The 24908-nt window shown below is 32.6% G+C and overlaps 2 protein-coding genes across 4 annotated transcripts; one reads left to right on the top strand and one right to left on the bottom strand.

The window, feature by feature from the left end:
* The first annotated feature begins 6858 nt into the window (after positions 1 to 6858).
* Positions 6859 to 14391, top strand: LOC130813064 (uncharacterized). Of its 3 annotated transcripts, none has more exons than XM_057678771.1 (6): positions 6859 to 7193; positions 7646 to 7938; positions 8047 to 8104; positions 9737 to 9825; positions 10303 to 10555; positions 13529 to 14391. In XM_057678771.1, exons 2-5 carry the CDS (start codon positions 7750 to 7752, stop codon positions 10552 to 10554), a joined length of 588 nt encoding a protein of 195 aa, XP_057534754.1. In that variant the 5' UTR covers positions 6859 to 7193; positions 7646 to 7749; the 3' UTR covers position 10555; positions 13529 to 14391. The 3 variants fall into 3 exon arrangements, with proteins under 3 accessions (XP_057534754.1, XP_057534756.1, XP_057534755.1); XM_057678773.1 differs by having other exon boundaries at positions 6952 to 7193; positions 7746 to 7938; XM_057678772.1 differs by having other exon boundaries at positions 6953 to 7193; positions 7672 to 7938.
* A 2368-nt stretch (positions 14392 to 16759) lies between these two features.
* LOC130813062 (oleoyl-acyl carrier protein thioesterase 1, chloroplastic-like) lies at positions 16760 to 22852 on the bottom strand. The gene is made up of 7 exons (XM_057678768.1): positions 22295 to 22852; positions 20604 to 20737; positions 20412 to 20525; positions 19521 to 19616; positions 17826 to 17913; positions 17651 to 17719; positions 16760 to 17289 (listed from the first exon to the last, which is right to left on the bottom strand). Exons 1-7 carry the CDS (start codon positions 22640 to 22642, stop codon positions 17011 to 17013), a joined length of 1128 nt encoding a protein of 375 aa, XP_057534751.1. The 5' UTR covers positions 22643 to 22852; the 3' UTR covers positions 16760 to 17010.
* Positions 22853 to 24908: the final 2056 nt, after the last annotated feature.

The following is a 24908-nucleotide window of genomic DNA, read 5'->3' as shown; positions in this document are numbered from 1 at the left end:
CGATAACAAATATAATGAAACAGAGAAAGTATAATCTAATAAGAATGCAAATTCAAAGTGACATAGTAAAATGGTAAGTTTTTAATTGATGTGATAGTGGGCGAAAATAGAAGGTTGGTAGTAGTAAAAAAGAAGGTTTACCTGCAAAGAGTCGCCAACAAGAATGAAAAAGGAGTTTTGATCAGGTGGAACAGAGACCCAACTTCCATCATGTAGACAGATTTGTAAGCCTGGTGTATCATTTGATCTAAGTATTGATAATATTTGAGGATCTGTATGTTCTCCAAATCCCACCATATTTTTATCATTTTACTTATTATATTTTTCTCTTCTTTTCTTGCATTTAATCCTTCTGCTATCATTTCCTATATTTGCACCCCCATTTTCTTTACTTTTGTTAAATAATTCATTATTGCATACCTGCACATTTTAACCACTGTTAATAAACTTTTACAATAATAACAATGTTAGAGTTTTAATCTCAGTGTAATCTTCGTTTATAAGTGCTAGTCGCCTAGTCGGTAGGTTAGTGGCACCGTATTCATTAAAACTAGTTATATCCACTCATAATGAACTAAAAATATAAATATACTAAATTAGGAGTATAATAATAATGTTAATAGTGATGATTATTATTTTTATTTTGCAAACGTATGTCCTCGTCTCTTGGGAGTGTTTGTTAATGAGAATATAAATCAATTTAAATAGAAATAGTAAATTAAACAGTATTATAAATTTTAAATTATATAAGCAAAATTTGAAATTTATTATCTCATATTAAAACTTTAGTATTCATATCATCACGTTAAATTATACATTCTACTAATTTTATTGCATAATAACATAAGGCAGTTTGATTGTAAGTATGATATTTGTCATTTAATCATTGGACGTTATTAATCTAATTTGACTAATTAATATTTCTTTTTGGATTTACCATATTTATAAATTTGCATTTTTGAAAAAATTATATATTGATGGATGCAATAAATTACAATTATCATTCCAATTATACTATTATATATAAATTTACTGTTTAAAAAATCATACTAGGAAATATATGATGTATTGTGTAGAAAACTATATATTGTCCGATAAATTATCAAAATTACACTGTAATATATATAATGTACCTGTTTAAAAAAGTATACTGCGAAATGTATGATGTACTATGTGGAAAATTATAATGCATAATAAAATACATTTATTCTAATTATACTGCAATTTAGGAAATTACTGGAAGTACATAATTGCCCTTTTTTCCAACAATTATTTTTTAAAATTGAAATGACATAAAATTTATTTAATAGATCATTAAAGTCAATCATTTACATTGTTAGACTATCATAATTACAATTTTGAAATTTAGGAAAAAAGTCAAGAATATTGAACCGAATGGCAATTTGGCATCAAATAAATGAATGCAAAAAAGTAACTAGTTGTAATCAGTCTGTATGCAATCAGACTATTTCAATTCCTCGGCTACCAAATTTAGTGCAATAAAAATCAATCAACTAAAAACATTGTCTGATTTTCGATAATGCAATTATTCCTTTTCAAAAATGTATGAACACTTTAATGACAGAAATTACAATATAAATAGTCTAAAATTTAATATTTTTATTAGTCTAAAATTTTATTAAAATATTAACGTATTTAAAAATTCGTGCATTGCACGAGTTTCTATTCTAGTATATTATATTATTAGGGCTATTCTTGTGTGAGACCGTTTCACGGTGAGACGACCTTAAAAAAAAATCTATAAGCTAAAATTTCTATTATTGAATTTTTTAACTCAATTATGGAGTATATCTTACGATGAGACCGTTTTGTGATATTATTTTTACGTTTTATTTAATATGTGATTTATTTTTAAAACATATTAATATTCTGATCAACTAATATGCTTTAGGCTTTAGCTTTTGTCTAATTATTATGATATCAATAATTTGGTTACTTGAATTTTGAGGTAGTTTAGTAAGGATAATTAGAATTTTGCATATATATGGAAGTCAATCTTGACATTATTTTGAAAAAAGTACAACTCATTTAATGAAATGCTAATAATAATTGGTGCTCATGTCGGTTAATCTTATCAAAATTTTGACACTCAAAAAAACGTGAAAAATAAATCAATTTTTTTTTATTTCAATGTGCTTCATCAATTTTTTATTATTTTGATTTTTTATGTTAAATTAATATTATAAATGTATATTTATATTTTATCATAATCATAAATCCAATATAAAAAATACAAAAACTTGGACGAGAGGTTTATTATGAGACCATCAATTTAAGCCGATTCAATTCGCACATAACATTTTAATTTTCTGGGCATTTATCAATTTTAATTACTTAAAGGTATTAATTTTAAAAATTTGTATCTTTAAAGTCAAAATTGATACTCTTAAGATTAAAATTAAAAAATATACAGAAAATGAAAAAAATTACCAAAGTTGTTACACGCACGAATTGGGCCCATCCAAATTAACGGTGTCAATATAAAGCCGTACTCTTGTCTAAGACCAGCAGTATAAAAAATAACGTTGAACGATAAATATTGATAATAACCGTAGGATTGCAAGTATTTTTAATACGTAAATTATAATACTTTTAAGTTTAATTCTCATTGTTCCTACCGATTATTAGTTCTTTTATTACCATAACCAAAAGGATTAGCAATTCCTGCACTTTCCTTATTTAGTAAAGTTAAACTAAAGAATTTCCAAGCTTCATCCTCTAATTGAGACATAATTTGAATGGGAATTCCATGATTTTCAACTTTACAAGCATTAACAAGCATTGATTTTGATGAATTGCTCTAATGCAAGTTGAGATAAAACTACCACTTTTCGTTTTTGAGAAAAAAAAAAAAAAATAAAGGGTTTGAGAGAGGATGTATGGATAAGCTGGAGTTTTGGATTGATGGAGAAAGGAGATTGTTTGGTGTTGTTTATTTATATTGACAAATAGGGGAAGATTCAGAAAGATAGATGCATGATAAAGTAGGAGGAACTGAGAGACTAAAGACCTTCTCATAATTATAGCTACCTTTATAGAATACTGTTTTTCCGTAAGATAATCTTAAATCAGTTGCTTATGTTCTCATAAGCTTATATGAAATCAGCTATTTAATATACGTATGAAACAATCTCTTAGTAAAATTGTCTCATACAACAATAAGTGGAAGAATTGTGCCCAATAAAGATTTAAAATCTTAACTTTTTTTATTCTATTATTATTATAAGATAAGGGTTCTAAAAATTTATCCAACATCTTATCGAAAATAAATAGTATATATATTTAAACTGAATTTTAAACACTTAACTTCTTACTTATTTTAAATTAGTTCTATTTTTCTTAGAATTTAACAAACCGAGTAGGTGGAAGTGTCAAAAAGAATTAACACTGAAATTTAAAATATTAAGGAACTTGAAGTCGCCATGGTGTTCTTTAGTAATTAGAAATTTAAGTGTTAATTTTAAAATTTATATGTCATCAACAAAGTCTTAGAAAATTAGCAAGAATATAAACACCAAAATTTAATTCCGGTAACAACTAAATGAGTCGGCTTAAATTTACGTAATACTTCCTCTTGTATTATTTTCTTATTGAATCAAGTTACCTTAAATATCTCATTTCTATTTTGCATATGTTAACTTTACCAATTTACTCATATTAAATATTTTCACACCTTTACACTTACTAACACCAATTTACCTTTATTAAAATTTAAAACATTATAATTTTTTTCTTTCAAAGTAATTATATTTGACCACCTAAAAAATAGTAAAAAATCAAATGGAACACATTGATTAAATAAAAGGGAGTATGAAAATAAGTCATTAGTCCTTGGTCGTTAGTCATTTATTAGTCATGAATGGCAAAAATTGGGTATGAGATAAGGACATTGAAAAATACGTTTCTTTCTTTTATTAGATTCCATTAGTTCTCTACAACAAGTCTTAGGTTAGACTATGATCTTGTAGCAAAACATATACATCCACATACTTTATTATAAGATCTTTGCTTGGAGAAAGTATATTTTCTTCTACTTTTCTTTAGCTTTGAATATGAATTTATCGTTTGGAGAGACAAATCTATGAAAATGAACATGAATTTAATAACAGGGTGTGAACATGTAAAAGACAAATTTAGTATAAGAAGGATCTTGAAAATCCCCCTCCGATGCATATATTAGATTTTATAACAAAAGAGATAATTGTTAAATTAGGCTGGACTTATTGTGAATGCCAGCATATTAACGGGGGACACAAGTGCACACACTTCACAAGCCAAGGAGATATATACCATCCCCAAAACCATATGGCAATGGGAAGAAGGTCTCTAATAGCTTATAAAGCGTGCACACCATTTTTAATTTTATCGATGTGGGACAACTCATCCCAACACCCCCCCTCACATGCGAATCCCCGTCAAGTTCGCATGTGGGAGTAATCAATTAGGGTAGGAACGCCATTCTTTTCGAACCTACCATTTTTTTTTTAAATTATTGATCGAACCATCGGCTCTGATACCATGTTAAATTAGGCTGGACTTATTGTGAATGTCAGCATATTAACGTAGTGAGATAGTACCATCAGTGAATCTCTATAATGTAGTATTTGGGAATAAATATTTCATTTCTAACTATGAATTTCAATTATGAAATCATAAATGAAAAATTTAAGAATAATAAGATTTGGATAATTATTCTCAAATTTTCAACTTTAACTATTTCAAAAACGATGGTGGAATTTCTAGAGTATGCCAAGATGATCGTTTGGTCTTGTTCATAGTGAGATAGAATTACAACTATACAAGCCAAAAGTGTTCTCCTTATTAGTTATTACATTGAATGTTGTATAGATTAGGCAGTCTATACTTAGATATATTATAAGACATGATTAGTCCTATTCTTTATAATTTACCAAACTTGTCAAGAATCATCTTAGTCAAAAGCCTAAGTTGATGATTGAGGCCCTACACAAGAGTCCTTTGGGTTAGAGATGTGAATGTCATGCGACACATGCTCTCCTCATACCTGGTGTTGAATATTCTCCTTTAAATAAGGGATGTTTGAGATTCGAAACCGTGATCCCTTGTTACACTGGCTTCTGATACCATGTCAAGGGACCAACTCAACCAAAAGCTTAAGCTGATGGTTAAGGCCCCAAATATGTTATATATTATAACACTAAAAATTTGAATGAATTAAGCAAAAATATTTTAAAAAATCTTAAAATAAGCAATGTATAAACTTAATAAAGTAAGTATTTTTTTTCCAGAGCTGAGGTTGGGTTGTTCGTTGTTTTAATAACAGCGAACAAAGAGGGCTAGTAAAAAAAAGTTAAGTTTTTTGTTCGTTGTTATTGACTATCCTGAACTATAGGGGAGGATCGAGATTGGAATGTGCAAAGAAAAAAAGGAGGAAATTAGGAGGAAGAGGGGATTGAGGAAGACAAAAGGGAAGGGAAAAAGGGATCAAACAAGAAAGAAACGGAGAAAAAGGTATGACAAAGGAAATAAAATGAATTGTAACTGAGAAAAAGATAAAGAAAATATGTAAAACTTCATTAAAAATTTCATGGCTGTCATGGTATTATTTATTTATTTATTTATATTATATTACTTAAATACCCCTTGACCTTTTGGGTTGACTTTGACTTTCGGTCAACGGGCCTTTTCTGGATTCCCCATCTTCCTTGAATGGCCCATGGACCAATTTTCTCTAAAAACCCTAACTTCCCATATGGGAATGACCATCAAATTGACTCACCTCCCCACTCTCCCATAATGCATGGTTCTCCTTGCTTGGTAACTTCCCACTTCCCCTTAACTGTATGGTAATCCCTCCTCCATGGGAATGGACTGCCCATGTCTCCCATGGTCTTCAACTCCCACTCTATGGTGTAACTTCCTTTCCTCATCATTATAAATAGGGGCTACCATCAAGAGAGGAGGAGGCATCTGAAAATAATCCTCTTAAGCATCCTTGCTCATACTCCACTTCATTAGCCTACCAACAATCCAATAACATTCCCCACTGCATCTTTTTGTATTCATTCTGTATCATATTCTCATATCCATTTTCTAACTTGAGCGTCGGAGGGGTTTTCCGGGAGATCACCCCCGAACAAGGCTAACGAGTTGTTTTGCAGGAATTCAAGTCACTTCCTCCCACGAGTTGCTCCTCTTGATCACACTTCTACCTATCTCCAGATATTCTAAGTGTCTTTTGCACTCCCTCGTTTCATTACTGAAACAATGGCATTCCAAAAAGATAAAGGAAATATGTAAAATTTCATTAAAAGTTTCATGACATTCCTATTGAAATGAAACTTTAATCATAATTTTTTTTTGTTTATAAATTTTCATTACCAACTAATACCACCCCTTCAAAGTAATACACTAGAATGAAATTTATGGAGGAAATGGGATGATTGAAGTTGAATAAGTATGACCATCAAGATAACAAGAGATTTTTCAATTAAAATTACACTATTTTTCATTTTCATAACCATCATTTAGTATCGACAGCAAATCTTGCATGAGACCGACTCACCGTGAGACGGACCAATATAAGCAGCCCAAAACATTAAACAATTGTAATTTTAGAAATATATATATATATATATATATATATATATATATATATATATATATATATATATATATATATATATATATATTCACATATATATTGTAATATAATTTTGTTATTCTATATAAAGTTAATTATTACTAATATTAAATGTTGATTAAAGTTTATTAATCGCTATTAGTTTTATTTGATGATGATTGAGCTACTTAATTTGATGGATTGAGGTTATTGACTATCATGATTCATGAAGTATAGGAAGAAGGAGGATGGAGATTGGAATGTGAAAAGGAAAAAAATGACTTAATTTGATCGATTGATGATAGGCAAAATTTGCTCGGCCACCTTAGTCATTACGGCTTAAATAATAGGTGTTATTCCCTTCCCTTCATCTCCCCAGCACTTTCTCTCTTATGCCTTCACTTTCTCTCTCTAACCTTCACTTTCTCTCTCTAACCTTCACTTTCCCTCTCTAAAATTTACTTTCTCTGTATAGACTTTGCTCTTTTTTTCTTATTCCAATCTGTAGTTTTTTTGAACTCTCGGAATTATCAGTTTCACCGCAAATGAGCTTCTTTCTCTGAATCATCAGGTAGTTTTTCTCTACAAAACTCTTCAATTCGAATTTATTTTGATGAATTTGATCGGTTTGAATTCACTTTGCAAAAAAATTAATTGAATTTACCAATCTTGATTTTTTTGAGGGTTTCTTGGTTTTGGGGGTTACATAACGTTGATTGGAGGTGATTTAACTTCTAAAGGTTGAATTTCATGTATGAGAAGTGTGTAAATTCAAGTTTTCTTCTATCAATTTTTTTTTATAAAGATCAAATTTATGTTTATTTAGTGTTTGAGGGAAATGAAGTAAAAGTGAGTTTGTTACGCGTGAATTCATGCCGTTTTTGTGCTTATTTTGAAAATTTACACTTCTTTTTGTGTTTAATCATGGTAAGTTTTGGGATTTCGTTCGTTCTTTATGTTAATGAATTGTTGTATGCAAATTAACTGTATGAAATTCTGAATGATTTGTTTGTTTCTGATCAGTGATCACGGTTAATCATGTTCGGCAGACTCATTTGTTCTGTAGCATGAGCGTCACGGCTTCGAGCTTTGTTTCTCATAGCTGCAATAACTCTTAACGTAGGAAAATGGTGTTAGATGTGGATCTCAATGTGCCACTTCCTGATATCAATAATGAAGTTGGCTCGAGCCTAGCGACTGCGGCTACTCAAGTCCAAGTTAATCAACGAGATTCTGCAGCAGAAATGGTGCCAATTGATGTTGATGCATTCGATGACGATGTTGTTGTTTTATCCTCTCCAAGGGCTATTAGTGAGGTAGCTCTTTGTTTTCCCGTTCATCTGTGTCGTTGGGTTGTTCTTCAAGTGGACATGTTTTAATTATTGATTGACAATGATTTTGTTATTGTTGTTTTATGATTATAGGTTAGAAATATTTCGAGAAGGAATCGGAATAGAAGCAATTTTGTTGATGTTGAATCAGGTAAGTTTTTCTGTAATCTATATTATTGATGCTTATCTGTTTTTTTGTGCATTTATTGCCTATCTCTTCATTTTACTAAATCAACATGAAGCGCTATTGTTCTTTATAAATCATGCTTTCTTTTGAGCGTAATGTCGTGTAGTGTTGCTAAAATTATTTTGTGCTATGATCTACGGTCATTAACTTATTTGTGGCTGAATTCCTTTTTATTTCATCCTTCATGACTTTAGAACATAATTTGTCTTATCTGCTTGAGTTCGTCAAATGATATCATGTACAAGGGTGAAAATTTTGTAGTTTTATGGAGGACTTATTTTGGATTATATAAGGTAGAAACTTAGAAGCGAGTAGATACTTCCGTACTTGATTGTGCGGCCTGATGAATATTCAAGCACTGTATCTACTTACGAATTTTGTGCAAGATCGCGGACCAAGGACGAAGATCTTGTGTGCTTTACATGTGACTAGTACACCTTCAGTCCAATTTTGGAAGATAAGGGGTCCATTCAATGCACTCTGTAATTCACACCGACATTTGTAAAAAAGCTTGTTACAATTAGAATGTACAAGATAGTATCTTGCTTTGACAATCAATTAATTATTTTTTCTATGAATTGAAGGAGTTAAATGTCGGACGCTCATGCATAATTCTTGGAAATTTTACGTGGTTTAACTCTCTATTTAAGACAATAGATATCAATTCTGATTTTTGTATTTCAAATCATTATAAGATCATTCAACTATCATGTAATCAATCATATTGAGGCTTTTGGTTCTCAATATATTGATAGAATTCATTTCTAGTAATTTGCTTCTTAGAGTGAGGAGTTCCCACTCGTGAAGAATAAGGATTGCATAATAATGCACTGCTACTACATTACCCTTTATTCTTGACGTGAATGGATTATTATGTTAATGCATTCTTTAAAGTAGCATAATGCGTCCACCACATAATTGTGTTGCGAGTGGTTACAATTGAGTTCTATATTCAATGTTTGTTGTCGATGTTGGAAATGCAAAATTCTGAATAAAACTAAGCATCAAGTCTAAAAGACATGATCCTAGTGCAAATCTTGGATGCAAATGTTATTACAATTGCAGTTATGAGCACAAAATCACTTTTGTGGCAAGTGAAAATTGATTTGCAAGCCGAAAAGAAACTTTTACAATGCAGTCACGATCTGCTCATGTGATCGATATCTTGCACTATGTACATTTCAGTTTTCACCCATCAAATTTGGTGATTTTGCTGCCTTGTGTCTATTTTGAATAAAATATAAATCTTCCTCGAGAGATTTAAAAGAAAGCCATAATGACGAGAAGTATTGGATGTAAGCGATGATGAAGTTTAAAGATTTGGTGGTTCCCAGATCTTTAAAGATTATGTAGATATGTTTTACATTTATTGTAGTATGGTACTTTCTAATCAAATGGTATACGTGTAACGTGCTTGACGCTCTGAAGTCAACCTAACCACCTAGGTGATTTGTGTTGTAATTTTCTTTCTTAAATCACTTTTTTTGCATCTCCAAATGAGTGTTGTGTGCGTCATGCATTCTCTGATTTTTGTTTAGATTCGTTTCTCCATATGGCATGATCTTACCGTTTCTTTAATGTTTTTGTTTGAAATAGAAACTACTAGACGAGTTGTAACTAATACCCGTAGCAAGCGGCGAAGAGTCCCAACAAGCCAGCCTATCATCATCTCAGACAATGGTGTGGTAAGTGTATTTATGACTCTTTACATGTTTATTCTTATGCAAATGTGTTACTTAAAATTTTTCAAGCGCTTTTTGTTGTTCTTTCATCAGTTTACTATAGATTATATGGTGCAAGTTCTACTGTGTCAAATATCATCTATTTTGTCTTGTTTAAAAAGTCTAGAAGATTTGTTATATAAAATATTCTGGGGCCTCAACTAAAAGCTTAAGCTGATGGTTGAGGCCCCATGATATATTATATACTCTAATAGTATGTTTGTTAGGCCCTTCTAATTAAATAGTTTGATTTATATATGGTTGCAATTTGGATTTGTGGATTTTGTATTTCATCATCTTCCATTTGTAATATTTTTGATTTCAAATTATATTATAAGCTCAATCAACTTTGTCTGGTACTACTATTTGATTTGATTTTTTAGAAACCTTTGATTTTTGGATTGATATCAATCATATGTTATTGCACTTGTTGATGTTCAGAATGAAATTGGCGTTGGTTCGGCACCTCCACCGCCATTACCACCTCCCCCTCCTCCTCCCGAGCCCACATTTAGTTGTCCTATTTGCATGGGTCCATTGGTTGAAGAGATGACAACAAAATGTGGTCACATTTTCTGCAAGGCGTGCATCAAAAAGTCAATTTCAGCTCAAGGGAAATGTCCTACTTGTAGGAAAAAGGTGACAATGAAAGATACACTCCGAATCTACCTTCCCGCAACAACTCAATCTTAAGGTTTGTTCCTCTGTCCATTAGTGATCTGACATATCTCTCTTATATCTTTTTATCTTGTTCCTCATGCCTCCAATTAACAGTTATATACTTGTATTGTATTATGATTAAGAGGATTATAGTCTTCTTTTGCTTTATAATTTCCGCTTGAGCCTATATCTTTTAGTAGATACTAAGTTTATCCATTATTCTTTTTGAGGTGTTTACGCATCATCGACCACGGGTCAACATTAGCCAAATTTGATGCTTAAGAGTTGTTTGCCTCTTTTTGAAGAAAATTTGGGATTGGTTTTAATTTGTTGATACGGGTATGCTATATTTCTATTCTTTCAATTGTTAATCGCACACATTATTACATCATCATACCGATATATTCGACGCTCATAGAAGCTGTGATGAGACTGTGGTCAAAGATATTCTCAGCTCGATAAAAGACTTGCAAATGAAAACAAAGACTCACAAGACAAATAGCAAGGCTAGACAAGGCAAAACAAATATAAAGACTAATAATAGACCAAAATAATATAAATAAAAATTATATAGGCAAAAAAATAATCATGGCTGAGATAATTTCTGATGGTCTAGGACACTAATACGGCGCCTCCAACTAGTTTTATTCGTAGTCAAGTTCTTAGAGAGGTGTAGCTCCTTCATGTCATTCCTAATTTGCCCATCCCACATTTGTTTAGGCTTATCATGACTTTTCCTTCCATCAACTGTGATGTTTTTATCCTTTTCACAACATCGGTCTTCCTTTACACATCCTTAAACCATTTAAATCTATTTTCACGCATTTTTGCAAGAATGGGTGCAACCCCAAACCTTTCTCTCAAAACCTGGTTTCTAATCTTAACCATCCTACTCCACACTTCCACCTTAATATTTGTATCTTTGTTACTTCTATCTTATACTCATATTTTTTTAACTTGCCAACTCGTCCCTTACAGTAAGGCTGGTCGGATAGCAAATTGGTAAAATTGACCTTATAGTCTATTTGGGAATCTCTTATCACTTAGCAACCTGTGTTCTTCTCTCCATTTAAGCTATCCAATTTGGATCGGGGGCGTTACGTATTCATCAATCTTCCTAAATATTTAAACTTGGTTGTTTACATAACATCTTCTCCAACAGTCAAATGAGATTCTCCCACATTCTATTTTAAAATGACTTATTCATAGCCTCTTGCCTTTAAGGGTTACCCTCAATGCTCTAGCCTCGTATTACATCTTTAACGGTACCCTCAATGCTCTAGCCTCGCATTGATTTCTTCAAGCGAAGAGCAGACCACAAGGACATATTGTTACATGATCATAAATATTGTGGTTGGGTGTTGATTTGATCCTCCCATGCAAGACCATGCAAGATTATGTAGAGTTGATTTTAATCTAATCAAGTTTTAAAAGTTGTTCTCGGCTGACATGAAGGTGAAGATACAAGATCATGTTTTTTCCAAGTGTCTTGAAAGTTGTGCAAAGGAATAAATCTGAGGAATTATATGAAATCTATCTGAATTTGTTTCATGAATGCTTTTGTTTTTATTGTTCTTTGGTCTTATTATAAATTTTACTCTTACGTCTTATTTTGTATTTTGTCTTCTTTCTTGCCTTTTTACAGTAGTTGTAGCTGTTGATGTTGGTTACATCTTTATTTATTTCATTTATATTTTATTTTTCTAGTTTGACATTCCTTTATGCATATTTGGATGGAAGAAAATGAAGGTAATGGAAGGGGAAGGAAATGAAGAGATTTATTTGGTTACCAAATGGGAGGAGACGAAAATGGAGGGAGAAGTCTTTTACTTTTATTTATTTAAACAAACACTTCACATCAAGCTCCCCTCTGCTCGCCTCTCCTTCCCTTCCTTCTCCTCCCTCTCTCCCTCCCCTCCCTTTCGTTTTTAAATGTTATTCTTTCAATGTTTAATGTTTAGAACTTCTCTTGGTTATGGAAAGGTAGGATTAAATTACGGGATTCTTATTCAGGGAAAAAAATGGAATTAATACTGAGAATTTGGAATGAATATTGAATATATGATGGAATGTATCATTCCATTTCCTGGTCCTGTGTGAGGTTGCACCAAGTGCCTTCTGTAGGATCATTGGCATTGGGGCAAACATTTTCAATTTCTGCACTTGTCTGGGAAAAATGGGAATGAGGGGTGGGTTATGTGTTTTTTGCTTGTACATGTTGCATAAATATGGATTGTTATGATGCCTGTGATGAATTCTCTTGTAGCGATAATCATAATTTTGTTTCTTGCTTTTGTAGATCATATAGTGGTAGATAGGGACCGAATGGAATATGATCAATGTTAGAAACAATTGGTTAATGTCTGATTGCTATCATGCTCTGTGTCATTTTTTTTGTGTCCAACTTTTGTTGCTAAGCTGTAAAGTGTTCAATATAATTCATTTTTTGATGTAATTCAAGTAGCTGTGTTTGTGGTTTGAATTATCCAACTAGGTCATGGTTTGATCTTTCTGAAGGCCTTTTCTTGTCTTTGTATTGTGATTAAGGCCTTGGTATTCTTGTTGTATGCATCCGTGATGCTCAGACTTGGACACGGGTATCAGCGTTTATTTCTGGGCGTGAATGACGTGTGTGAACTTAATCTTTGAATTGTGATGGTGGTTTTGTTATCTTCTAAGCTATGATAGAAGAATTAGGTAGACTGTGACCATTGCTTGAAATGTGAGCAATTTTGTTATCTTAAGGTCGGAATAAGATGATTTCGTGCCGTCTTTACATACTACACCATATGAATGTGTATTTCTGTCGGTATTTAGATTTCAAAGAGTCGTTTTTCCTGCACACCTGTTTAGAGCTTAAACGGCACGTCCTCTGCATTAGTTTATTTTTTTTCTTTGACAATGAAATGAGAGTACATAGTTTAAGTTGTATATAGTAAATAATTTTTGGAGTTTTCATCGATTACGGCTGAGATTATTTCTTTTTCTGGTTCTTGGTTTTAAACAGGCTCATATTGAGGAAATTCCTGCTGTCTTTGTTTTGCTCAGATAGAAAAAGATAAGAATTTGCTGATCTTCAACAGATTATTGATTTTGATGGTAAATTTACACAGGTGGGGAAATAACCCTCCTGACTGGTCTCTTTGTAAAATGTACTCACATTGGATAGATTTTTACTTTTCTTACCCCTTTTTGGAATTATAGTCTTAGGGCTTTTGAGGTTATTAGTTCCCATTTGGGTCATTTTATCCAAATGTTAGGGTCAGTGGCCTTTGAAACAAAAACTTCACTCACTAATATTGTTGGCAATATATTAGATGAGCTATTTATTTGTTATCCTAAATAGTGAATCCCCATATACTTTTTTTTATATATATATGGCTTAGTTAGTTGGATTTTGCTTTTTTTGTTATATATGCCTTTATTTTCTGCCTCTTTTGCCAATTTTTGCTTGAAGTAAAATGGCTAAATACGAGATCGGGTCTCGTTTCAGTTGGAGCATGTACCGCTTTTCAATGTAAGTTCTTCGTTTGATTCTCACTGCCTCATTCCGCTTTCTGAGCCTTCTTCGTGCTTCAATAGGCTCGTATGCTTCAATTTCCTATCTTTAACTTGAATCTACAACTTGTACTCGGGCATTTAACATGAGATTAGAAACATATACTCAAATTCTCATAAATTGCATTAATCTAATGAACCACACACCACACAAAGAGAATAATGAGCTCATACTTGATCCCTTAAGCTAATGAAAAACAAGTTGCATTACAAACTTTACCATAGTTAAAAACTACTTTATTCATGCATACAACTATAGACTATTACAACTACCACAAGATAGAAAACTCATAATTCCCACCATAATAATGATAAATCAGGGTGCAGGTACTCCAGCCTCAGCATTCTTCTTACCTTTGTACTTGTCCTGTTGATTAAGGCGGCCATTGAAGAGAAAGAAGGGACCCAATGGACCAAATGGAAATATGATCCTACCAAGAGGGAAGAGCCCAAGTAACGGTCTTGCAAACAACAAACCTTGAGGCCTGAAAACAAGGGCGAAGCCAAAATATAAGAATTAAGGGGTCAGGAACATATATTATCATAAAAAGTTGTTACTAAGAAGACTTAATCTTTAACACCATGCAATATTAAAAATTTCCTTGCTATAGGTAGTAATACTTCTAGTATACACTCCTTTGTGTCCTAAGATTGCTCCACAAGGAATGACACAAAGATAAAGTAAATTGGAAAAATAGGTATTTTACAGGGTATTATAGGTGGAGTTATGTTTTCTAATGGGGTCATCAACGTTTCAAATGTAAGAAAATAAGTTATGCAGAATTCTCTTTACTTAGGGCTTTAATTGAGTGCATGCACTCTCCCTGCCCTCTCCCTTGAAGGGGTACGGGTGTGATTCATCTGTTACCTTTTCCCTCATACCCTTACTCTGTGCTGGATATTAGACTGATGACTATGACCATGTTCCTATCAAATCCAAAACTAGTAATAGGACAAATCCAATAAAATAGATTAAAATAACATACAATGCAAAACGAGGGGATAGAATAAGTCATCAAAAAATCAACATAAGCTAAACAAAAAATAGACTGCGACAGTAGGTCGCAAGGGCCCGGCCTTGCCAGCCCCATGTGGCTTGGCCCATACCTGTAGACTTTGTCATTTGGCATGTCTCTTCCTGCAGAAACATCAGTAAAAACTACCCCAAGAAAAAGAAGTGTTATCAACAATGGTGTGATTAATCCCTTCATGATTTTGTCTTGTATTGTTATAAGTAAGATTCTGCACTTTTGAATGACGTTGTTGAAAGAACATTTGAAGTGTATATATACACAGATGAACCAAATGGTGGTTACTCTAACCTTAAGCAGGTATGTCATATGTAGTACTATCATTGATATTTTCTGCTCTAATCAGACAATTTGATCATCAATTTCAGCCTGTTTTAGAATGAGTTAGTTGTGCAGTAGCATCTATTTTATAATTATTGGTATTTTTTTTTCTGTAATTGTATGTTGCTTCTGGAATTGGGTTCTTCACTTTAGTCAATAAAATACAGAGCTCATTCAATTAGATTTACGCAATTGTATAGTGTCACGGAGAGACGTGCCTTATACTTGGGTTAAATAGTCCATGTAATATATATTATGAGAATATGGACTCCTTGTTTAAGATTATCTCACCGAAAGACGGTCTCTCATCAGAGTAGCTCTTAGATTTATTACCCCATTCTCACCAGAGTAGCTCTTAGATTTATTATCCCATTCTGAAGTATTTGCAACTAATAGTGATATGTTGTGTGGGAAATAATAGTGATCAAGAATTGGTGTATCTAAGATTTTAGGACAGCTCCAAAAAGATTTTTAGATGTTGAATAATAATTGGTTCTTTAAGCAAAAAAATTTTCAATTTAAGTCCTAAAAAGATTTTATATTTTTTAGTTTAACGGTTTGTATTTTGTTCCAAAAACAATGTAAGAGGGAAAAAATTGAAGAAAAAGGCAGAGAATGAAGCGGAATGGGAGGAAATAATACGAAAAATCAAATCTCTCTTGTTTGTTTAGGAGGGAAAGAAAGGAATAGTAGACGAAATAGCATTTTTCTTCCAAATATTTTCGTTAGAAGAGATTTGGTTAAACTAAATTAATGGACATCATCGGGTCAAATTACTTTCCTTCGAAAATTGATATCCAAAAAAAGAAAATCATATCTTTTACACTTTCCTCTTTCTTTTCCTCTAATTCATTCAATCCAAATAAAATGTTGGTTCTACAAAGATGGTTTAGAGGTTATTTAGTGTGACTAGTCAAAATGGAATGAAAAGATAACGTCAAATAGGCGAAGACCAAAGGGTAATGATAAGGATTATTGTTACAAGTTATTTGGTATTACTTAGATTGTTTTGACAACCAAATTACAAGGCTAAACATTCACTCGTTTTGACAACCAAATTACAAGGCGAAACATTCACTCGGTTGGCCTACCAAACTGGAGGTATATAACATAGTAGATGGAGTGTGAGATACTGTAGCGTATTACTATTTGCTTAAGAGAGAGCATCGAGAGGAATAACAGATTGTAACCGTAGCTTTGAAAGAGGTAACAAACTGGAGGAATTTGTTACCGCAAACAAATAGATTTGCTTACCTTATTCTCAAAACAAACACAAGTAACAAATTCCGTTTTCGTTTCCAAATCTTAAAAAATGCATACCAAATATACCCTTAAGCTCTTGCAAAAAGCTTCCAAACACATCGTAAACAAAGTAGAAGGTACTATAAATTTGCAACAAGTGCTACCTACAAATTCATTTCGGCCCGAAAGGGTCACATGTTCTTGCTCTAATTTACCATTTATGTAATGAACGATAATTTACTTAAATCTGATATCAACCTGAATCACTACTCCAATGGTGTATATAGTGACACAAACAACAGAACAGAAACAAAAAAAGGATCTATCGATATTATCTCTAAGCCTTCTTTATCCATTCAGTGCGTCCGCGATTTATCTCAGATCCATCACCGGATAATCTCAATAGATGCAAGTACTGAACAGTTTCTTCTTCGTCTCCAGCTGATGCAAGCGCCCCGTTTGTTCCATTGAGTGGTGAGATAGATGCAGGTGCAGCACCATTCGTGGATTCAGGACCCGTGAGAGAATCTACGATATCATCATGTTGACACTCTCGCCTGTAGTCCAAGGTGATGCTTCGCAACTGATGGGTGTCGATGAGTTCTTGAGGTACACCCTGCCAAATGATCTCAAGTCTCAACTCAAAAAAAAGAGACCTAAAAGAACATCTACATATTATCTCAACTCACCAAACTAAATTTAACATGATAGTTTACGTTACCACCAAGGAACGTTTACAAATGTTTAAAGCAATCTGATCCATATATCAGATGATTAAGACGATCATAAATCCATCTGAAGATCAACAAGAAAGATACCCTTGTAGGGGTATTTTATACTGACACTATGAAGTTCTCCAAAGACCAAACTATATACACGTGAAAGGCGTTTTTCGAATTAAAATCGTGAAATTGAGTCATTTTGCTATTATTTTACTTCTATTAAAGAGAAAGATAAAGCATTTGAGCTCAACGCACCTCTAGAAGCCAACCGATGTATGTGACATTATTTACATGGTGGTTCATGTCCAAATCACCTCTTCTGGGCTGTCAAAGATATATGCATAGTAAGATCCAAGTTAGGAGTAAAGAAATGCAAAAGAGGGGAATAATGGTGCATTTTTAAGGCAAGAGTGTCGATAAATGATCTTACCGTTAGCCCTAGTTTTGAATATGGAGCCGGGTCTTCCAGCTTTGATATTTTCTTCAAACTTTTATTGTTTTCCTCGGGAAATGCTAATCTACAAGTGGATCATCACATAGAGTAGGCAAGGAAACTTGTTAGGTCGAAACAAACCTTATAAAAGATATCAACAGAAAACCATACATATATCGATCTAATCTCACTTATCTGGACTTGAGCAAATTTTTGAACCAATGCCCTTAACCGCACTTAGGTGAGAGCACTTTAGTTGCATTGGAGCATTGTAATGTTGTTTCTTACAGAGAAAATGATGAATTGCTCAAATACGTGGGTGAGGCTCATTTGGGGTGTATTTTTGATGTCCTACCTTAGCCGATTGGAGATATGAAGGAAAGTTAGCTTCTAAAACTGGCTCATGCTATCCTTAGGCTGCTTAACTAGATATCAGCATATTACACATCTTTTGAAAGGCACTATTTTTTGTTTATAGATATATATTCAGAAACTAGATTAGTGTTACCTGGAAGAGAAACACACGTCAGTCATCACAGATTCCATGACACTAATTCTCTATCAACTACGGTCACTCATTTCCATGCTAATAATCTAGCGGTTCAATGGCTTCTTGTTTTTAACAATTGATATTACAAAGTAGTGGGTATTGTTGAGTATTATTGATTTGCTGTAACAGTTGTCGCTCTGATATGATCCTAGCTACCACTATAGGTAATGTATGCAATGTATGTAATTCAGATAAGCAATATGAAAATACTATGCTTCTCTTAAGAGAAAAGAGACAATTCGGCAAGCTCATAGAGATATGTGATCTCTTTGTCTCCCTGCATTCTTTCTCCCCCTCCTCACCCACTATTTCCCTATGATTATGTCCTAATAAAAAGCATGAGAAAACACATGTAGTTCCTATGTGACACTTTTTATCCTCAAAGTGATAACTTTGTCTTAAATAGAGAACTCGGAATTGCAAGGACAATTAATGAGTAGTTCTAAACGTCCTAACAGGTATGCGACCACAAGAGGAGAGAAACACCATCATTAATGCAAAGTCCAACCAATGTTTTCTTGTGTGGCAGAATTGCTTGCGACAAACCTTAAACCCAAATTTAGTTACATATCTAATCGTTTGCTTGTCTCTCTTACTTTGGTTTCAGTTCATTTGCATGTATCCATGATATATTTGGTTTCTGCAACACATTATCTTACAAACCCAAATTAGAATAGCCAAAAATATTTGCCAAAGGATTTCAATTTTCTATATAAAAGCCACAGCATAATCCTTATTCCTAGGATATATTTAGGTTCTAACTTCCGAGCAGTCTGAATTAAACCAAATTACAGACTGAAGTCCCCTGAGCTAGCCATACAAAGTATCAAGATCCTTGTCTTGAAGTGAAGTAACACAGACGTAAGATAAACAAGGATAACACCATAAACGAGGTATTAAAATATAAATACTCCCAACGAAGCACACAAACATTACAATAAGATACATCATCTTACCGGTATATCAATTTGAATTTTTATTGCAGAGTGTCACTCAAGTATGATAAAACTCTACCAGTTATTTAACTTCAAATTTTCCCAAATGGAAGCATGCAAACATGAAAAATAAGATGCATCACTTTATTTTGCTATTCAATTATGACAAACTGATATACATTTATAATCGCGCATGAAAAGGCTTACCGGAGCTCTTTCGGACAATAAATTAAATATTCATGAGCTATTTCAGGAGTAACTCTCTCCAGCTTTCTGGTATCCATGTTCATCATAACCCACTTACTGCAATGAGAAAAAAGCTAATTAGGCAGGTTAGCAATCATCTATGTTTAGTTTAGTCATTCAGTGTCAACAATCCCATTAAATATTTACTCCTGTTTATCTCCAGAAATCCTTTAAAATCAATGAAAATTTCCGTAAAGTTGAACTTCCAAGTTACAATTACAATCCTGGAAACCGGATATATATAGGGGGAGATTGAGCTACCTCCTCAAACGGATAGCAACAAGAAATGTCAGATAGAAAAAACACAGAAAGAAATGGGGGTTGGGAGTAACTATGCCAAATTTTTTGTTAACTTGAAAGGCTTGTTGGCAGGACTTTCGAATACTTGATATGAAAGAGTTAAGTCACCAGCAGTAGTACTTGGGAGTTTGGACTATCCAAAATCATAAAGAAGTCATTTTTTACCGAGGTCAACAATCAACGTGTTGGACCTTCCAAATGCATTTACAGTAATTTTACCAAACTCAATCCTACCCCAGTTCTCAAACAAGGATTGTCTACAATTAATAACTTCTTTAGTCTCCCACCACCTTCTTTCGGTAAAAGTTTTCAACCAAAATTGAGCCTTCTGACTTCTGAGCAATCATCTATATCACATTCTGCTTAATGGTAGAAGTTTTGGGTTATTAAGACAAGTCTATGGTAAAATGTTCCTTTTTTCTTGTTACCAAAATAATGAAATTATTAGTAGTGACAAAGTTTTGAAAGCAATATCATGGTGCAATGTCGAGCAATACAATTTTTTTTGTTGCAAGTACACAAATCACAAAGACGAGATGAAATAGGTTCTACCTAGTAGCTCGTCCAATAACTTCACCGTTTGCATAGTCCTTAAGAATGAAATCACGTCGTGTCCCTATTTTTCCTTCTGCCTGGCACCACGTCTCAATCTCAACCACATCACTCCTACATCAAACACGGGGTACAGCGATCACAAACATGTCTAAGATAAAACTTCAGATTGATAGAGAAAGCAAAACAAACCAAGCTGGGTATCGGTAGATTTCAATGTGCATGCGAGCAGTTACCCATATCAAATGAAGCTTCCTCATGGTAGGAGTTGTTGCAAATCCATCCGTTGAGAATCCAACACTCTGTGCATGGTTGCAACCCACTTCCTGGAATACAAAAACCACTAAATCACTGTCAGGGTAAAAGAGTGCATTGCTTTCATATAAAAAGTCCAAATAATATTAAAAGGATCAGTATGCGATCAATTTATACTAGAAAGTATTTATAAAAAGAAAAATTTAAGTATGTTATTATGCCATCGCTGTAACAATTACAATATCAAACAAATGATCAAATGAAGGAGACCATAGCCCTTCAAATTATCAATATTTCCAACAGGGATTAGTAATTTTTTTTGATATTTAAGCCTCAACTCTAACAGTGAAAAGATCATAATGCAAAAATTGTTACCCCAATTCTGTGAGCCATTGTCACAATTTCAAGTTTTCAACTGTACTAGGCTTATTAAGATCTTTTCAAATTTAAGAAAAAGTTAACAACTTTCAAGTTAACAAGGCTCTGAAAAGAAAGTTGTAAATTTCTTTCTATCTATTTACCCACTACTGACTAGACAAACAACAAAATGGAAATTTAATAATTAAGCTTTTTTCTGCTTAATAATTACCATAACTCTTGGCTCTAGCACATATGAAACTGGACAATATAATCAAATACACATTGTGTTTGGATAGAGAGAAATGGAGAGATAGAAAGGGGTGAGATTTTGAAGGATGGAAAATCCCTTGTTTGGATAACAAAAAGGAAGGGGAGGGTTTGGGGGAAAACATAGAAAAATTTTCTTAAGAATACATTATCTCCGAAAGTGGAAAGATTTAAAGGGAAAACACTCATATTCCTTGCTTTTCCCTTCCCTTCTAAACAAATCCCTACCCATCCCCTTTTTTTCCCTTCTTTCCCTTCCCCTTCCTTTCCTTTCTTTTCTCTCTTAATTTGCTATCCAAACATAGTGTAATTTACTATCCAAACATAGTGTAAGACTATGTTTCGATAAGAGGAAATGGAGGGTAAGGAAGGGGCGGGAATAGATGAATTGTATTTCTCTCATTTGCATACCAAATGAAAATGGAGGGAAATGGCAGGAAGAGCAAATACTTCCAAGTTCAACATTGGAAATATTTGGAAGGAAAACACTCCAATATCCACTCCCCTCCCGTCCCCTTCCCTCCCTTTGCCTTGCTTCCTTCCCTTCCCTCCCTTCTCCCCTCCCGTCCCCTCCCCTCTCAAAATGTTATCCAAAAATAGTGTAAAGCTCATAACAAAAAGCACAAAACTGCCTTACACACAAGGAGGCTTTTCCAACTAATACTTCATTATTTTTGTTAATTAAACATCTAAGAATCCAGAAAGTTCCCAGAAATAGGATTCAGGAACAATTCAACAATTAACAAACCCTCATTCCACATCCAAACTAGCCAAACTTATCAATCCAAATTCACCAAATTACCACTCAAAAAACAGAACTACAACAAATCAAAACTCCAAATTGACCAGAAAACTACATTAAACCCACATTTCTTTCCATCACTTAAAATCAAAATTCATCAAACCCATGAATCCAAAATCACTAATTAACAAACAAAATCCAACACATTATCAAAATTCCAAAAAAAAAAAAACAAACAAACAATGAGATAAAGAAATACCTGTAAGAGATTAGCAATAGTTTCAACAGTAGCAGTTTTGTTGATCCCAACTTCATAACTCCTCACAATAAAGCTTTCCTTATAAGACAACCCATCTTCAGTCAAACTACCCAATCGGAGCTGGTCCGCCAACCCAATAGAACCTGACCCAATTTCAGTAACCCCATTGTCAGTTGTCGTAGAAACGGATAAAGAGAGATCGGGGTGTTTCGATGCAGAAGGGTAAGAAAACGAAACGTTTCGCGGACGAATTAAGTTAAGTCGAGAATTGGGAGAAGCCCAAAAAGTGCATTGACTAAAAAATTGAAGATTATTATCGGATAGTAAATTGCATGATGACTTCAACATCCTATATTTTGCGTGATTACTCTCTTTTTTCCTGTTCTTTTTAATTGTAAGATTATATGTGTGTGTATAAATCAGTTGTTTGTGGATTTAAAGAGATTTTGAGTAGAGAATTGTTCGATAAGACCGATGAGAATTTAGGATCTCATATCATGACTGTGAAGTGGAGTACTCTTGATTCATGGTTAAAGGCTTTCATTACTCAATATAAAGTTGGTGTTTTTTTAAGGAAAAAAGTTGGATAATTATAACAAATGAAGAATTTATTCTTGTGAGATATGTATTTTGGTGAGACTATTTTAAATAAAGAGTTTATATTTTTCATAATATGAACTTCCTGAGATGAGTTATTTAATTTATTTATAAGGGGCGTCTTTTGATTAGACTGTCATGTAAGAATTTGTGCAAATGAATAGAAAAAATGTATTGTGTTGATGAAATTAAAAAAGGGTTAAAAATATATAGATGAGATTAAAAGATAGTGGTGGGACATTGTTCAAAAATATAAGTAATGCAAATTAAATGGGACAGAGCAAAATTAGCAAATGCTGCAAATTCAATGAGACGGAAAGAGTATCTACACAGTAACTTTTGATTTTTGACTTTTTATGGGTTAAATACAATAATAATCATATATGATCTTTAACACTAAAAGATTGTGATCGGTTACTTGAATTAATATATATTAGTTTTAATGATCATTTATGTAGATCATTATCTCCATTTATTTTGATTTTTTACTATTTTAATTTGTAAATTTGGGTTATTCATATTTTTTTTATTCGTTCTCTTTTCAAGTCAATACCTTCTTTTTGCACATATCTAAACAATCTTAAAAGATTAAATTATATTTAGTTTTTTCCACAATATTTGTTGTTCCTAAACCCTTTCTTATATTTTTGTTTCAAAATATATATCTCAAGGTATATGTCCATTCATTGACCAAAATATTCGCATTTTCGCTACACCTCTCTTTCTTTTATGATCTTTATAAAAGTGTAACATTTCGATTCATATAGTAGCGTCGGTCTAATGGTTGTTCGATAAAATTTACCCTATAACTTAATACACCTGAATCACATACTATTTTAGTAATCACTCTCCATTTCTACCACCTACACTTAAATAATACAATTAACTACTTTTTTTATTTTTATTTACATCTTTCTAGTAAAATCAATGATTAATTTAATAAAACACATTTATAACAAGTGATTGAAACAACTCGTTTATCAACAAACAAATTAATTAATATTACTAGCTAGTGAAATCGAAAAGACTCAATATTGTTTATGTAAGCATGTATTTTGCTCAATAACTTGAAAATTTAACATAAAACGCTAAAAGGATATGAAAAATTGTTTGACATTATAAGCAATGTTTAAGCTAGAAAGAAAAATTATCCAAAAAATTATAATGTACAAAATAAAGACTCATACAATCTAGGTCGATTCATCCTATGAAGCAACGTATTAAAATAAAAATATATATAAAGTTAAAATGCCAAATTTAGCCCCTGTCAACGACAAGCATGACCGGTCCCCTTCCCCATCGGCGTTTGACACTACAACAACACAATTCCAACTTCCAAGTTTGCATTCATGGGTAAATAAACTAATTATGTATTAACAACCCCTCCAAGCTTGAGATGAATGCTGATATAAGAGCACTGAGGCAAATCGGTTAATTTTTTTAATTTTTTTTATTAGAAATAAAATACTAATACAAAAAGCATCAAAAACTAACTTTATGATAAAATATAGTGAGTAAGTTATTTAAAAATGATAAAATTTGATTAAAAATTGAAACTGAAAAAATGAAAAAAAAATTATGTTACTTAAGATAAAATTAGAAAAAAATATTAAAAGATGCGCCACATGTATAAATGTAGATATGTCAACAAGTGACCTGATGTTTAGGTTATTCGATACCAATCTATTAGTATGAAACTATTGAACAAGTTTTGTCCCAATACTATTTCTAAAATTCAACCGGCCAATGGGCAAAAGTTGAGTTAGTTTGGCATTATTTTAAATTACATTGTATGAGACCGTTTCACTATGAGATGATGTTACGTAATTAGCATATAATTTTAATTTATGACTTTAAGACAAAAAAATATATATTAAACCACCCGAGATGATCCTATCGTAAAAATGTACATTTGAGAATGCGTATATTTCAAATTCCAATGTTACACATAAAAGGAATGAAAATTAGAGGACTTGGAGTATTTAAAAGTCATGAGTATTATTATAACACAAATTTT

This window comes from Amaranthus tricolor, chromosome 5 (genome assembly GCF_026212465.1).
Source record: "Amaranthus tricolor cultivar Red isolate AtriRed21 chromosome 5, ASM2621246v1, whole genome shotgun sequence".
Lineage (NCBI taxonomy): Eukaryota > Viridiplantae > Streptophyta > Magnoliopsida > Caryophyllales > Amaranthaceae > Amaranthus > Amaranthus tricolor.
Note: the sequence above shows the minus strand (reverse complement) of the source record. Positions and strands in the feature narration are given on the sequence as shown.